At 37.1% G+C, this 17137-nt stretch overlaps 1 protein-coding gene across 4 annotated transcripts in view; it reads right to left on the reverse strand.

The window, feature by feature from the left end:
- Positions 1-535: 535 nt before the first annotated feature.
- GPCPD1 (glycerophosphocholine phosphodiesterase 1) overlaps positions 536-17137 on the reverse strand; it is a 60232-nt gene continuing 43630 nt past the window's right edge. For all 4 annotated transcript variants that reach the window (XM_059897228.1, XM_059897229.1, XM_059897230.1 and 1 more), the window contains 5 exons: positions 16544-16609; positions 15026-15162; positions 14427-14562; positions 13840-14000; positions 536-1745 (listed from right to left, as the gene is read on the reverse strand). In XM_059897228.1, the coding sequence (XP_059753211.1) occupies positions 1556-1745; positions 13840-14000; positions 14427-14562; positions 15026-15162; positions 16544-16609 (690 nt within the window). In that variant the 3' untranslated portion in view covers positions 536-1555. The remainder of the gene's footprint in view (positions 1746-13839; positions 14001-14426; positions 14563-15025; positions 15163-16543; positions 16610-17137) is intronic.

Raw genomic sequence — 17137 nt, forward strand, 5'->3', positions numbered from 1 at the left:
CCCCTGCAGAAGACTCCATTTCCTAAACTATTTTCCATTAAATATCAGTGTTACAAACACAATACCATAGGCTTTTAAAGCCTATCTTCACACAATTAAGATCTGACCAAAGCTGCATTGCTTGGCTTAAAAAAATAAAAAGATACAAATATATAATCCAAGTTTCAGGTTCTCAGCTACTACCAAATCATGTCAATACATGAATAAACTGCCTAGTGAGGAACATGCAATAAAAGGTAAATGCAAATAAGCCATCCTTTCATGGTAGACACTAAATTCCAATTTCTCGTAATAATATAGAACCAATGCTACAAAAGTAACACCTTCTTGAAATTTCATTTTATAATGAAGAAAATAAATCTGTGTATTTTATTCAACATTCATTCATAAGTTACAGTTATGCCAAAACAATCTGCTTCTAATGAAAGAAACCTTGGTATAATCCTAACAACATGCATATACATTTAACAGAATGTTCTGCATTTCTAAATAAATTACATGCATGATATTCATAAACCAATAAAGAATACCAATATAAGGATTCAGGACATTTATTTCTCTGCACAGAGATTTAACTACTGTACAACACACACACAAAACAAACCCACAAAGCAACGGTGTGTAATAGGTAGTGAGAGACACTTAAGCATATTTAAAATGCCTACAAATAGGCTTTTTTTTTCTTTTTTTTTTAGGCAACAAATTATTTTTCAGTCCTTGACACCTTCTCACACTCACCTAGCACCACAGATGCAAGGACTTACAGTAAACGTGTACTATCTCATGCTTAAAACAAAAAGCATGCATTCAACAGAATTTATACATTATCATCTACTGTACTAAGTCCTCAATCCATACTTCTAATATTTCATACATTAAGTTACCCTGCAGCTTTTTGAAATTTTAATATTTATGCAAAACAACTTTTGAAAGATTTATGAAACAAGTTTTCAAGGATCACCTCTAGGCTATTTACACAGGCATTGGTTTGGTTAAGTGGGGAAATGGCAGCAGCCTCAAGGTTCATACTGAATGAAAATGGTGTGAATGTCAATTCATGTGAAAAATACACAGATGGCACAAAGGTTTGTGCAGTTGGAATCACCAGTGCAAATGCATGCATTTGAGGTACTTATTTTTCCCATGGTCAGGTATAATTATGCATAGTCATATTCCTTGAGTGCTAAATATTTCAGACCTGATCAAATGAAAAGCTGTAATAAGTGTAAATATGAGATATTTGTATAGTTAATTTCAAAGCGTTATGTTTTTAATGAATATTTGTTTAACATTATAACTTACATATTTAGTTTAAAATATTTACCAACCAATAAATTTTTTCATTGTAAAGAGACTGACTGGTAATTATACCTGGCCAAGTGATTTAAATAGAATACTTGAAATTCTAGCAAGAACTGTAGTGAAATATTAAAATACTTCATTATTGCTTCACTGGACTGAAAACCTAAAAGGCATAGATAAACAATGCTCAGTGATGAAAAGTGAATACCCAGAACAGCGATGCATGCCCCGAATGGTCTCCACCCAATAAACACTAAGCATTCTCCACATTATCTATGCCGTTGGCATCCACATGGATGTCAGGCTCCCCACAAAAAGACGAGGGGACAAAGCGGCTAACAGTGGGACACAAACAGCTCTTAAGCTCTGGCAATTCTTGCTTCAGACGTTCCAACTGCTCCACTTGGAATATATTTGGCTGTTCAGGCATCCAATCATATATCCTGTGATGAAAAAAACACAAAACATAAAATAGGGTAATTTTATGGTTTACTTAGGACATGTCTGACTTAACCTTTTCAGAAGAATTTGCTTACCGAATGCCTAGAACACCTATACTACAGAGTCCTTTTATTTTTTCTTTAAAAGATATAAGCATCAGTTCTATTCAAAAATATTTCTCTTCTCCCAGTCTTTCCAATAATCCTGAATAGCAGCACTGCCTTTTGTACCCCTGAAGCAAAAGAGCTGATTATAAATTGATAGAATATGAGATCTGTAGCTTATTAGTGATTCTTCAAGTATCTTCTCTCCAAGTTAATCAATCAGCAATGCCTCATTTGACAGATGGAAAGTTACTACACGGTAGAGCTGGAATTCATACCCAGTTCTGACTTCAAAGCACTAAAGATCAAGATGAAAAGGACTGCTCAGGACTTCCCCAGAAGTCCCAGTGGTTAACATTCCAAGCTTCCAGATTGGTTCAACATGGTGGAGTAGAAGGACATGCGCTCACTCTCTCTTGTGACAGCACCAGAAGCACAACTAACTGCTGAACAATTCTCAACAGGAAGACACTGGAACTCACCAAAAAAGACACCCCAAAGCAAAGGAGAAGCTGCAATGAGATGGTAGGAAGGGCTCAATCACAATGAAATCAAATCCCATAATCGCTGGGTGGGCGACTCACAAACTGAACAGTTACACCACAGAAGTCCACCCACTGGAGTGAAGGTTCTGAGCCCCACGTCAGGCTTCCCAACCTGGGGGTCTGGCAACAGGAGAAGGAATACCCTGAGAATCAGAATTTGAAGGCCAGCGGGATTTGACTGCAGGACTTCAACATGACTGGGGGAAACAGAGACTCCACTCTTGGAGGGCACACACAAAGTAGTGTGCGCACAAGGACCCAGGGGAAACTAGCAGTGACCCCTCAGGAGACTGAATCAGACCCACCTGCTAGAGTTGGAGGGTCTCCTGCAGAGGCGGGGGGGGCGGCTGTGGCTCACCACGGGGACAGGATACTGGGAGCAGAAGTTCTGGGAAGTACTTATTGGTGTGAGCCCTCACGGAGCCCACAATTAGCCGCACCAAAGAGCCTGTAGGCTCCAGTGCTGGGTTGACTCAGGCCGAACAACCAACAGAGAGGGAACTCAGCCCCACCCATCAGCAAACAAGCGGATTAAAGTTTTACTGAGCTCTGCCCACCAGAGCAAAACCCAGCTCACCAGTCCCTCCCATCAGGAAGCTTGCACAAGCCTCTTAGACAGCCTCACCTACAAGAGGGCAGACAGCAGAAGCAAGAAGAACTACAATCCTGCAGCCTGCGGAAGGAAAACCACTGTCAAAGAAAGACAGACAAAATGAAAAGGCAGAGGACTATGTCCCAGTTGAAGGAACAAGATAAAACCCCCAAAAAACAATTAATCGAAGTGGAGATAGGCAACTGTCCAGAAAAAGAATTCAGAATAATGATAGTGAAGATGATCCAGGACCCCGGAAAAAGAATGGAGGCAAAGATTGAGAAGATGCAAGAAATATTTAACAAAGACCTAGAAGAATTAAAGAAAAAACAAACAGAGATGAATACAGTAACTGAAATGAAAAATACACTAGAAGGAATCAATAGCAGAATAACTGAGGCAGAAGAACGGATAAGTGACCTAGAAGACAGAAGGGTGGAATTCACTGCCGTGGAACAGAATAAAGAAAAAAGAATGAGAAGAAATGAAGACAGCCTAAGAGATCTCTGGGACAACATTAAACACACCAACATTCTTATTATAGGGGTCCCAGAAGGAGAAGAGAGAGAGAAAGGACCCAAGAAAATACCTGAAGAGATTAGAGTTGAAAACTTCCCTAACATGGGAAAGGAAATAGCCTCCCAAGTCCAGGAAGCAAAGAGAGTCCCAGGCAGGATAAACCCAAGGAGAAACATGCCAAGACACATAGTAATCAAACTGACAGAAATTAAAGACAAAGAAAAATTATTAAAAGCAACAAGGGAAAACTGACAAATAACATACAAGGGAACTCCCATAAGGTTAACAGCTGATTTCTCAGCAGAAACTCTGGAAGCCAGAAGGGAGTGCCACGATATGTTTCAAGTGATAAAAGGGAAGAACCTACAAGCAAGATTACCCAGCAAGGATCTAATTCAGATTCAACAGTAAAATCAAAAGCTTTACAGACAAGCAAAAGCTAAGAGAATTCAGCACCACCAAACCAGATCTACAAAAAAGGCTAAAGGAACTTCTCTAAGTGGGAAACACAAGAGAAGAAAAGGACCTACAAAAACAAACCCATAACAATTAAGAAAATGGTAATAGGAACATACATATTGATAATTACCTTAAATGTAAATGGATTAAATGCTCCAAGCAAAAGACACAGGCTTGCTGGATGGATACAAAAACAAGACCCATATATATGCTGCCTACAAGAGACACACTTCAGACCTAGGGACACATACAGACTGAAAGGGAGGGGATGGAAAAAGATATTCCATGCAAATGGAAATCAAAAGAAAGGTGGAGTAGCAATACTCATATCAGATAAAATAGACTTTAAAATAAAGAATGTTACAAGAGACAAGGAAGGACACTACATAATGATCAAGGGATCAATCCAAGAAGAAGATATAACAATTATAAATATATATGCACCCAACATAGGAGCACCTCAATACATAAGGCAACTGCTAACAGCTATAAAAGAGGAAATCGACAGTAACACAGTAATAGTGGGGGACTTTAACACCTCACTTACACCAATGGATAGATCATCCAGACAGAAAATTAATAAAGAAACACCACAGACCAGACAGATTTAACTGATATTTATAGGACATTCCATCTGAAAACAGCAGATTACACTTTCACTTCAAGTGCACATGGAACATTCTAAAGGATAGATCACATCTTCGGTCACAAATCACGCCTTGGTAAATTTAAGAAAATTGAAATCATATCAAGCATCTTTTCTGACCACAACGCTGAGATTAGAAATCAATTAGAGGGAAAAATATGTAAAAACCATAAACACACAGAGGCTAAATACTAGTAAATAACCAAGAGATCACTGAAGAAATCAAAGAGGAAATCAAAAAATACTTAGAGACAAATGAAAACAAAAACACGACGATCCAAAACCTATGGGACGCAGCAAAAGCAGTTCTAAGAGGGAAGTTTATAGCAATACATCCTACCTCAAGAAACAAGAAAAATCTCAAATAAACAATCTAACCTTACACCTAAAGGAACCAGAGAAAGAACAAACAAAACCCAGAGTTAGTAGAAGGAAAGAAATCATTAAGATCAGAGCAGAAATAAATGAAATAGAAACAAAACAATAGCAAAGATTAATAAAACTAAAAGCTGGTTCTTTGAGAAGATAAACAAACTTGATAAACCTTCAGCCAGATTCATTAAGGGGGAGAGGACTCAAATCAATAAAATTAGAAATGAAAAAGGAGAAGTTACAACGGACACCACAGAAATACAAAGCACCATGAGACTACTTACTACAAACAACTATATGCCAATAAAATTGACAACCTGGAAGAAATGGACAAATTCTTAGAAAGGTATAACCTTCTAAGACTGAACCAGGAAGAAATAGAAAATATGAACAGACCAATCACAAGTAATGAAATTCAAACTGTGATTTAAAATCTTCCAAGAAACACAAGTCGAGGACCACACAGCTTCACCAGTGAATTCTATCAAACATTTAGAGAAGAGCTAACACCTATCCTTCTCAAACTCTTCCAAAAAACTGCAGAGGAACACTCCCAATCTCATTCTACGAGGCCACCAGCACCCTGATACCAAAACCAGACAAACATACTACAAAAAAAGAAAATTACAGACCAATATCACTGATGAATACAGATGCAAAAATCCTCAACAAAATACTAGCAAACAGAATCCAACAACACATTAAAAGGATCATACACCATGACCAAATGGGATTTATCCCAGGGATGCAAGGATTCTTCAATATATGCAAATCAATCAATGTGATACACCATATTAACAAATTGAAGGAGAAAAACCATATGATCATCTCAACAGATGCAGAAAAAGCTTTTGACAAAATTCAACACCCATTTATGATAAAAACTCTGCAGAAAGTGGGCATAGAGGGAACCTACCTCAACATAATAAAGGCCATATATGACAAACCCACAGCAAACAAACATCATTCTCAATGGTGAAAAACTGAAAGCATCTCCTCTAAGATCAGGAAGAAGACAAGGATGTCCACTCTTGTTACTTTTATTCAACATAGTTTTGGAATTCCTAGCCATGGAAATCAGAGAAGAAAACGAAATAAAAGGAATACAAATTGGAAAAGAAGTAAAACTGTCACTGTTTGCAGGTGACATGATACTATACACAGAAAATCCTAAAGATGTCACCAGAAAACTATCGGGGCTAATCAATGAATTTGTTAAAGTAGCAGGATCCAAAATTAATGTATAGAAATCTGTTGCATTCCTATACACCAATGATGAAAAATCAGAAAGAGAAATTAAGGAAACAATGCCATTCACCACTGCAACAAAAAGAATAAAATACCTAGGAATAAATCTACCTAAGGAGGCAAAAGACCTATACTCAGAGAACTATATGACACTGATGAAAGAAATCAAAGACAACACAAACAGATGGAGAGATATACAATGTTCTTGGATTGGAAGAATCAATATTGTGAGAATGAGTATACTACCCAAAGAAATCCACAGATTCAGTACAATCCCTACGAAATTACCAATGGCATTTTCTACAGAACTAGAACAAAAAATCTTAAAATCTGTATGGAGACACAAAAGACCCCGAATAGCCAAAGCAACCTTGAGGGAAAAAAATGGAGCTGGAGGAATCAGACACCCTGACTTCAGACTATACTACAAAGCTACAGTAATCAAGACAAAATGGTACTGGCACAAAAACAGAAATATAGATCAATGGAACAGGATAGAAAGCCCAGAGATAAACCCACACACCTATGGTCAGCTAATCTATGACAAAGGAGGCAAGGATATACAATGGAGAAAAGACAGTTCCTTCAATAAGTGGTGCTGGGAAAACTGGACAGCTGCATGTAAAAGAATGAAATTAGAACAGTCCCTAACACCATACACAAAAATAAACTGAAAATGGAATAAAGACCTAAATGTAAGGCCAGACACTATCATACTCTTAAAGGAAAACATAGGCAGAACACTCTATGACATAAATCACAGCAAGACCCTTTTTGACCCACCTCCTAGAGAAATGGAAATAAAAACAAAATAAACAAATGGGACTTGATGAAACTGCAAAGCTTTTGCACAGCAAAGGAAACCAGAAACAAGACAAAGAAACAACCCTCAGAATGGGAGAAAATATTTGCAAATGAAGCAACTGACAAAGGATTAATCTCCAAAATTTATAAGCAGCTCATGCAGCTCAATATCAAAAAAACAAACAACCCAATCCAAAAATGGGCAGAAGACCTAAATAGACATTTCTCCAAAGAAGATATACAGATTGCCAACAAACACACGAAAGGATGCGCAACGTGACTAATAATTAGAGAAATGCAAATCAAAACTACAATGAGGTATCACCTCACACCAGTCAGAATGGTCATCATCAAAAAATCTACAAACAATAAATGCTGGAGAGGGTGTGGAGAAAAGGGAACCCTCTTGCACTGTTGGTGGGAATGTAAATTGATACAGCCACTCTGGAGAACAGTATGGAGGTTCCTTAAAAAAACTAAAAATAGAATTACCATATGACCCAGCAATCCCACTACTGGGCATATACCCAGAGAAAACCATAATTCAAAAAGAAACATGCACCCCAATGTTCATTGCAGCTCTATGTACAATAGCCAGGACATGGAAGCAACCTAAGTGTCCATCAACAGATAAATGGGTAAAGAAGATGTGGCACATATATACAATGGAATATTAATCAGACATAAAAAGGAACGAAATTGGGTCATTTGTAGAGACGTGGATGGACCTTGAGACTGTCATACAGAGTGAAGTTAAGTCAGAAAGAGAAAAACAAATATCGTATATTAATGCATATATGTGAAATCTAGAAAAATGGTACAGATGAACCTGTTTGCAGGGCAGAAATAGAGACACAGATGTAGAGGACAAACGTATGGACACCAAGGGGGGAAAGCGGGGTGGAGGGGGGTGAATTGGTAGATTGGGATTTACATATATTCACTAATATGTATAAAATAGATAACTAATAAGGAAATAAATAAAAAAAATACCTACCCCCCCCCCCAAAAAGACTCCAAGCTTCCACTGCAGTGGGCACGGGTTTCATCCTTGGTCAGGCAACTAAGACCCTGCATGCCATGCGGCGCCACCAAAAAAATAATAATAAAATAAAGTAAAATAAAATAAAGGACTGCTCACCAGTGTGAAAATTATCCTAAAGCTATGCAGTACTGGCAGATGTACCTAGAGTTGAGAGTCCAGAAAAAGCCCCAAGTGACAATGGCAGCGCTAGCATTGCCTATCAGCAGAGAAAGGAAGGTCTTTCATGCTTTAAATGTGAAAGCCAGACAATTTATGTGAGGCACTAACTCTTTATGACCTCACAGTAGGGAAGAATTTCTTAAACAAGAGTTTTAAAGTATTGATTCTATTAAGTATTTGACTATTCTAACATAAAGACTTTCTGTTAAAGACATACATAAGAGAATGAAAAGTGACCTCTGGGTCAAGGTATCAGACGGAACAAAAGCATCTACGTTCACCCCCTATATTCTGTTAAAAATAAAATGAAGGTATTAAAAGAAAATTCACTGAACATGAGAAGAACCAAAGAGACAGTACAACAGAATTTTGGAAGCTAGAAAACAGATGGATTAAGTAATAACAAAGTGTTTCAGTCAGCAGAATGGATAGGCCAAACCACAAGCCAGTAGTTGACAAAATGAAAAGGGTGAGTTAAAAGCAGCCCCAAACTTCTGTAGAACCTGGGGGGGAAGGAAGGGGCTCAAAGAGGGAGGACAGGATGAAGGCTTGAGCAGCAGCAAGTGGTTCCCTTCCTCTTACTCCCTGCTGCGGAGGCTGCTCTTACCCCACTTGGTCGAGGTTTATTTCCAGAATTAAACAGGAAATCTGGAATGGAGGACAAGACCAGGTTAGAGAGTTTGGGGCATTTTATAAAATGGCCATCAGCATCAGGGATATTAGAGATGGTACAAATACAACACATGCTAAATACAGAGACATGCCCTCCTTCCCCCATCTCTCTTCTCACACTTGACTCCAAGAAACCAGACCTGTATCCTCTAAGCAGAATTTATTAAAGCATCTTCTACAAGGAATCTGACCAGTCAAAAAGCAAAGTTTTTTAATCTACTGACAGATGTATGACCAAACAGGTCACCCAGATCACCCCACAGTAAAATCCCATAAGCCCTATTCACACGCTCAGAGCTTCCAACAAGCTTTTTAGATCTTAATTCCTTATCGTAAGAAGCAGCCAAGAATTTCTAAATATCTGAGGAAAGCTTCTAACAGGTAAAATAGTAAGCAAAAGAAATTTTTTTTTAAAAAAGTTCCTTAATGCCTTCAGACAAATAGTACTTTCATCAAATGAGAACAGGATTTTTTAACTATATATAGAAAAAAAGAGAATCCAGAGAAAAAAAGACAGTTCTTGAAAATTAAAAACACAATAGCAGATAGGAAAAACTCAATAGGATGAGTGAAAGATAAGGTTGAGGAAATCTTTGAAAGTGGAAAAGACAAAGATAGAAAATATGAGAAAAGATAAGAATTTTAAGTCTTGTCCAAGAGTGTATAATATACAACAAAAGGATTCTATAAAGAAAAAAAAAACAAACTCAGAAAAATGGAAGAAATAAAAATCAAAGAAATAATTCACTAACTATTTCACATCTTCAAGGACATGTATCAGTAGACTAAAAGGGCTGCCAAGTGTCCAGCACGATGGGTAAAACCAGACCCACAAGACCATCTCTATGAAAGTTTAGAACACTGGGGACAAAAGAGAAAACTCTCCAAACTTCCAGAGAAGAAACAAAGAAATCACATGTGAGGGAGTAAGAATCAACATGGTTTCACATTCCTTAACAGCACAATGGAATTGTGAAGACGATGGAGAAATGCTTTTAAAAGTCTAAAGGAAATGATTTCTAACATGGAATTTTATGCCTGGCCACAATACTTCCAGACATGCAAGACCTCAAAAACATTTACTCTCCATCCTTTCTCAAGAAGATACTGAAGGATGTGTTCCATAAAAATGACAGTAAAGCAAGAGAGAAAAAGATTTGGACTAAAGGAAACAGAAGGTCTGACACAAGAACTGTAGCTCAGCACGGCAGCTGTGCCCAAAGAAGTCAAACAATATGTACCGGAGGAGCCTGCATGGGTGGGCACGTATGCTCAGGGCTATCACTCCAGGAGGGCCACTGCCCATCCTACCAGCTATGAAACCTACGGACAGAGTGCCCTGAGCCATTTAACATGTGTTGATTCAGTGTCCACTCTACCTGACAGATTTACTATGGGTGGCCTACTCCTGAGAACTGGTAGGAGGCTCCAATGAGCACAGAACAGCCCACTCCATGTACCCATAGTCCTACTGTAATTCCAATGCCTGACCCACGGATAGGTGCCTTGTCATGCTGAACTAGAGACCTAGTGGGTCACAAAATCAGTTCAGAAAGTTAAGAAAAGCATTGAAATAGGTGTGAGCCAGTGGCACAATCATTTAAAAAGCACACACATATAAATAAAATATTCAAGGGGCATTATCTTTTTAATTTAGTTTCAGGTACACACTTGTAGATATACATATCTATGTGTGCACTGGGCTACAATGTGAAATGCATTTCTAACTGGTATTGGGGTCAAAAGGTTTAAGTCATTGCCCTAAAGAAACTTACACACATACCATAGGAGACCTGGTCAACGATGTTTACAGCAAACACTGTAATAGCAAAAACCTGGCAACCACCTCAGTGTTCTCCAATAGTAGAATAAATTGTGGTAGAATCATACAGCCATGAAGATGAATAAATTACAGCTAAACATAACAAATGGATTGATTTTAAGGATATAACAAGTAGGAAAAGAGTACAAATAAAGCTTAAAGCCATGAAAAACTAAATGTTACATTGTTTAGCAATAGATATAAGAATTTAAAAGCTTTTAAAAAAGAGTAATTGCTTGCTTATCAGTTATTATCTGAGGGAGGAGGTAGGGGCATAGAATTAGAGAGGAGAACACAGGGGAGTTCAAATCTAATAATAATGTTCTTTAAATGTGGGTGTCTGTTACTGAATTTTTTAAAATAATTTGAGCAGACACAGTATAAAAAGAGGAAACATTGTTCAATTTACTCTACGAGGCAAGTATTGTCCTCATGCCAAAATTAGACAACAACCATTTGATAAAGGTAAATTAAAGGCCACCTTACTCATTACTACAAATGCAGAAATTCCAAATATCAGCAAATCAAGCATAGCAGCTTATAATATATCACAAAACCATGATTAAATGTAAAATCTGTGTTAATGCCTTTGTAAAAGAGAACAAATTGGTTTTTGATAAACTAAAACACATCACAATGCTCCTACATGTAAAATGAAGCAAAGGCTCTGAATCACTATCATTCAAACCTTCTATAGGTCTAAATTTGATAATGAAAAAATAACAGCATAAGCACCTTAAGTACCAAGAAGTAGTTCCAAAAAAAATTAGGGCACAGGAGTTCAGCTAGAGACAATGAAAGGGATAGGTGTAAGGACTGCTATTTTGTTTTAATTTTTATTTTGGCTGCACCTCGCGGCTTGTGGGATCTTAGCTTCCCGACCAGGGACTGAACCCGGGCCCTCGGCAGTGAAAGCACCGAGTCCTAACCACAGACCACCAGGGAATTCCCAGGACTGTTGGTTTTTATTGTTAGTCTTGTAGAACTATTTGAAGAATATACACACACACACAACACACATATATGTAGTTCATATATATAAGTGTGGTTGATTATATATACATATGTAGTTCTTTGACTAAAACTGAAAAAAGAAGGAAAAACTTCCAAGGATAATAAAGACTGACTTGACTCTAACACGGTCCACCTCTCCTTTCATCAGGTCTGAACAGGAGGCCAGTGCTGGGCTGCCTCCTCAACATCCTCCACACCCTCAACACAGTCCTGCCCTGGTGGCTGCTTGCACCTCTGCCTAAAATGCAAATCCTGTCAAAGCTAATTTAACCACCACCTTCACCCAAATCCATCTCAATCCTTCCTCTTTAAAATTATTGTTGTTGACCGTGAGCCAGGAAGAACTCACTTTCTTTAGGGCCTTTTGTATCACATAGTATCTTCCTGTTCTCCTTGCAAGGTCAGTGTTTGGCTACAACCAAGTAAGGCCCTTTAAGTGAAGGATCTAACTAAAATTTGTATACCCTACAACCGCCGTACCTAGTATAATCTCACAATATACTTTTCTTGCCTGAAAATATTTGCAATCATCCCTTCCTCCTCCTCAAAGAAATAGTCCCCCAAAATTTGCTAAATAAAGCACTTCCATCAAATTGTAATTTAAAAATTTTAATTTTCCTTTAATAAGTTGGAAATGTCTATTAAAAAGAGCTATGAATCATGCCACTTAAAGCAGTATTAACCAAACACTTTAAAAGGCAGGCATTATCCTGGTGGCAGTTTTAAAACCAGACTAATTCAGACAAAATAGTTGGGGTGGGGAAAAGCTTTATTAAGAAAGTGATATAACTTTATAGAACAAACAGTAATATAAACTAAATCCAACGACTGTATTTTTAAAGCAGGCCTGGTAACAATTTCATCACTTACTCTTTCTATGATGCTGCTCAAGTATTAGCAAGCCCACTAATCCCCTCAGCAGAACAAATGACATTCCCTCTAACCCAAAATTTCTTTACACTGAGCAACCTTTTCATCTCTCAGAGATCTCAGACTTACATCCTAAACACCCAGGGAGTTTATTTAAAAAGAAAAGATTAGTTCAACAAATATCTGAGCTTCTACATCTAACCTCTGGTGATACAGCAGTGAACAAAACAGGCAAAGTCTTGCCCTCATGGAGCTTCTGCTTGTGTGGGTGTGTTGAGGGTGGGTTGGGAAAGGAGGTTGGGGAGAAAATAAGTAAAATATAGTATGTATATGGATATATCAGGTGGTGGTAAATATATGGAGAAAAGTCAGGAAGTGCACTGTGAGTAGAGGTTTTGATTTGAATTAGGATGTTTGGGGAAGGCCCTACTAAGAAGGTGACATTTTAGTCTTTCCTGAAATCTTTATCAGAAGAGAAACAGCAGGAGGCCAACTGGGGGCGGGGGCAGGGATCACCTCACATAGGGCCTTGTAAGGATGTGGGATTTTATACTAGGAGACACAGAATACGGGGGGAAGGTTAAGCAGTAACATGATCTGACTTCAGTTTTCAGTCCTGCCCGCCCCCATAATGGACAGCAGGGTGCATGGGTGGACGCAGTCCCAGTGAGCAGGTTACTTCCATAATCTGCCTGAGAAACGATGTGGCTTAGTGGAGAGTGACAACAGTAAAGGATTCAGGATATATTTCGAAGATAGAATCAACATGATTTTGATTTTGTCTGACTGGATTTGGGTATGAGATAAAGAACAGAATCATGAAAGACTCCAGGGATTTGGCCTCAGAAACTGGAAAGAAAGTTGTCATTTATACCGAAATCAGGAAGTCTATAGGAAGAATAGGCATTGATAGATGGATATAAAAGTTTAGAGGTCAGGTGAAAGGCTTGAGTTGGGGATATACAAAGGTATGAAAAGGCACAGAACTGGATGAGATCACCAAGAAAGCTGGTGTAGACAGAGAAGAGGTCTAAGGCAGCCACCTTCACCCGTAAGATGACTCAATACATCTGGGTTAGGGCCCAGTCGTCTGAATTTTTAAATAAGCTTCCCAAGTGACTGTGGTATAACTTCAAAATTTGAAAAATTCCACTGACAAATGTTAAGATAATTCTACTACTTTTTTTCTAACAATCCACGAAAATTTTTCATGAAAAACAAATACCTATCATAAATTAGACCATTAACTCCAAATTCTTTTAATTTCTTTCTGTTTTCAGGATCATTGGTATCATCACCCCAGCAGAATATGACCAGTCCCTTAGCTTTTGCCTCATGAATATAGGACGGGTTTCTGAGAAGGTCTTCAGTATGTGCATTTATCCCCTAAAAGAAGAAAGATAAGTTACTCATGAAAAAGAAACTTATTATATGTATAAAATAGATAACTAATAAGAACCTGCTGCAAAGCAGAATGGACAGGGAAAGAAAATGTTAGAATTTTTTCTTACAATTTATGCAATCAAACAAGTTTACAATCTAACCGTTTTAGATGATTCATAAAACCCACTCAGAAAACTAAACTACAAAACTTACTTAACCTAGGCCTGCAAGAAAATTTTTGTTGGTGGTGGTCATTTAACTGTTTTTCAGAGTCTGAGATTTAATATCCTCATTTTAAGTAGAGCTACCTGCTCATTATACATAGGTCAAAACTAACCAATTAGATGTTAAATTAATATATAACTTTATTTACTAGTGCTCTAAAACATTTTTAAAAAATAAATATTAAAATATTCAACCATAGCTTACCAGTAGATTTTCAAACTGTGCAAAGCTCATTGCAATGGGGGTTGTCCGAGATCTGAGGTCCATGAGTTCAGGGTAAATATCAGATTTTCCCTGAGTCAAAAATAATATGGGATATTTGTTCTGCTTTTGCCGAACCCTAAAAAAGACAGTTTAAAAAATACTTTTCATTGGGGAGATAACCATAATATATTGTTTTGAAATTTTAGAAAATACTAAAAATATAAAGAAACAAAATTTTAAAAGCATACTCATTACTGAGATATAACCACCATTAACGTGTATTGCCTTTTAGTCAAAAAAAGAAAAATTTAGATTATTCTATACAAGAGTTAAAATATTCTCAGAAATGGGCAAAAAGAAATCCCTTGAGGGCTTACAATTTGTTAAGGAGGATATTATACATCTGTAAAATGAAATACAAGGCATGAGGTGCTACAACCCAGCGGGTGTGGAGGGCATCCCAGTAGAGAATATATATAATGGGACTAAGAAAAATCAGGGGTGAAGTCTGGGAACTTCCCCACCTCCAACTACAATCTCTGTACCCTTAGTCCTAGCTACAGTCTAAGCGTATAGGAGAAAAAAACTGAATTACTCACATTGTGCAAATATCTGCATCAAATGAAGAAAATACTATTCTCCTCTTCCCAGAATTTTCTAAGACAGTTTTTAAAATTATATCCAAAAACAGATTCATGTCAAAATATGTTGATAAGTTACCGTCCCATATTCCATCCTATATGGAAGAATAGGAAAACAAAAGTCATTAAATACCTTAGAATCACAGTGCTAGGAAAAATTCTCGAGAACATCTAGTCCAACTCTTATTTTACAGATGAGGAAAGCAAAGGCCTGTGTGAATTATTATCATAATTAGGTATAGAGACACTTATATACAAAGCAATTATAACATCAAAAGACTTTTGCTTTAATAAGGTTAACAAAATAAAAACTAAAACTCTGGAAATTTGAAATCTACCATGACTTTAAAATATTTTTATACAATCTTCATAAACTGTAAGTGGACAAAAAGACTCCACTTCGTTTGCTAACTCACTACCCAAAAAACCCTGGTAATTAAGAATTACCAGTTAAAAATCTCATTCTTTGAGTCTTAGGCATATCAAGTGCCCTCAATAAATAATAAAAATAATTTTCTAATTATAGCTAAGATACCAAGAGCCCTGTTGATATTCAAATATTAAAAATTTTAAGTATTAGTCATTACAATAATTCTAAAAGTTCTGAAAACTAAAAATCACCTACTAGAAAAACCATGGTTGTGCACTTACATGTTACATGTTAGCCAGGACCGGCTTATCATAAATAGCTACAGAGAAGACATGCTTTAAGGGCAGTTATAGATTATTCTGACCAGAACAAATACCAGGATTGCCCAATCATGATGCCTGGATTAATTACTTCCAATGTCCCCCCACCCCAATCAGCCCTCTTACCATGCAGCCTTATCCATTTACACATATCCCCATCTGATACATCCAAGAGTTAGTTGTTTTCCTCGACTAGAAGACTGTTAAGTTTCAGGAAGGCAAGGCTTTATTCTGTTTTCTTCACTACTTAAGCACAGAACTCAGAAAATGCCTGGCCCATAGCAGCTTTTCAATAATAATTGAACAAAAGAATGACTAAATTTCAGAGTGATTTAAAACATGTCTGCAGAAATTTCTTTTCCTGATTAATTATTTATAGCTACTGTCACTTAACAGAAAACTGCTTAGGCAATTATTTAAGGTATATATTGAGACAGGGGGTTAAAAAAACCAAAAACTAATCAGAGTTATAAGGTTCTGACTGGCCAGAGTTCTCACTGTTCACTTTATAAGTGTGCCCAGAAACCATCCATATTAATGTGCACATGAGACACATGTAAATTAGAATTTCTGCTATTAATACATTCATCACTACTTTTAAGAACTCAAATATTAGTGTAAGTGTAAGATATGCTTTACTTAAAAGTTCCAACAAGCACTGTGCTTGCTGGAAGAAGCCACGATTTCAGTTTCATTTATTCCATTAAAACAAAGAGATAGGAATGAATGCATTTCAAGAAACGGGGAGGGAGGAACGAAGAATGTGCCACATGGAAAATGACTTACCCTTTGTTGGCAGATCCATTTTATTTCTATGTTAAACCCTACATCTTCTGGCAAAGACTCTAAAACCTAGAGTTGTGTTTGTTGGTGGTAAATTTTGTTTCATTTTTGGTGAGATGAATGGTAGAATAAGAAGGAAAAAAGAAAAACGGATTAATTACAAAAAGCAAACTATAAGAAAACATATCACTAGTAAGGATAAAGTGTTTTGTGCCTTCAGCAAAAACCACTATCTTTTCTTATACTCAAACTGACAACCTGGTTGATGATTAAGTTGAATAAGAAAGTCAAAAGAAATTAAATAGCAAAGGCAGTAGTCTTTAGCAATATCTGTGATAATCGATCACTACTAACCGCAAAGATGATCCTAACCTAAAATCCTTTTCACCATCACTACTGAACAGCTAAAGTGAGCAGTAATAAGATAGGCAGCCTCATGAATTTAAAGACATTTGTCATGTTCTCTGAATTGCATTCAGGTATGTCAGTCTACTTTACTAAGATATGGTTATATGAAAAACCATGATTTCTAGCTTGTTGTGAAGGTGGTGAAGCTTAACTAACACCACAGTGATAACCTCCTGGAAAGATGTTAAC

The sequence above is a fragment of the Balaenoptera ricei genome, chromosome 15, assembly GCF_028023285.1.
Source record: "Balaenoptera ricei isolate mBalRic1 chromosome 15, mBalRic1.hap2, whole genome shotgun sequence".
NCBI classification, from domain to species: domain Eukaryota; kingdom Metazoa; phylum Chordata; class Mammalia; order Artiodactyla; family Balaenopteridae; genus Balaenoptera; species Balaenoptera ricei.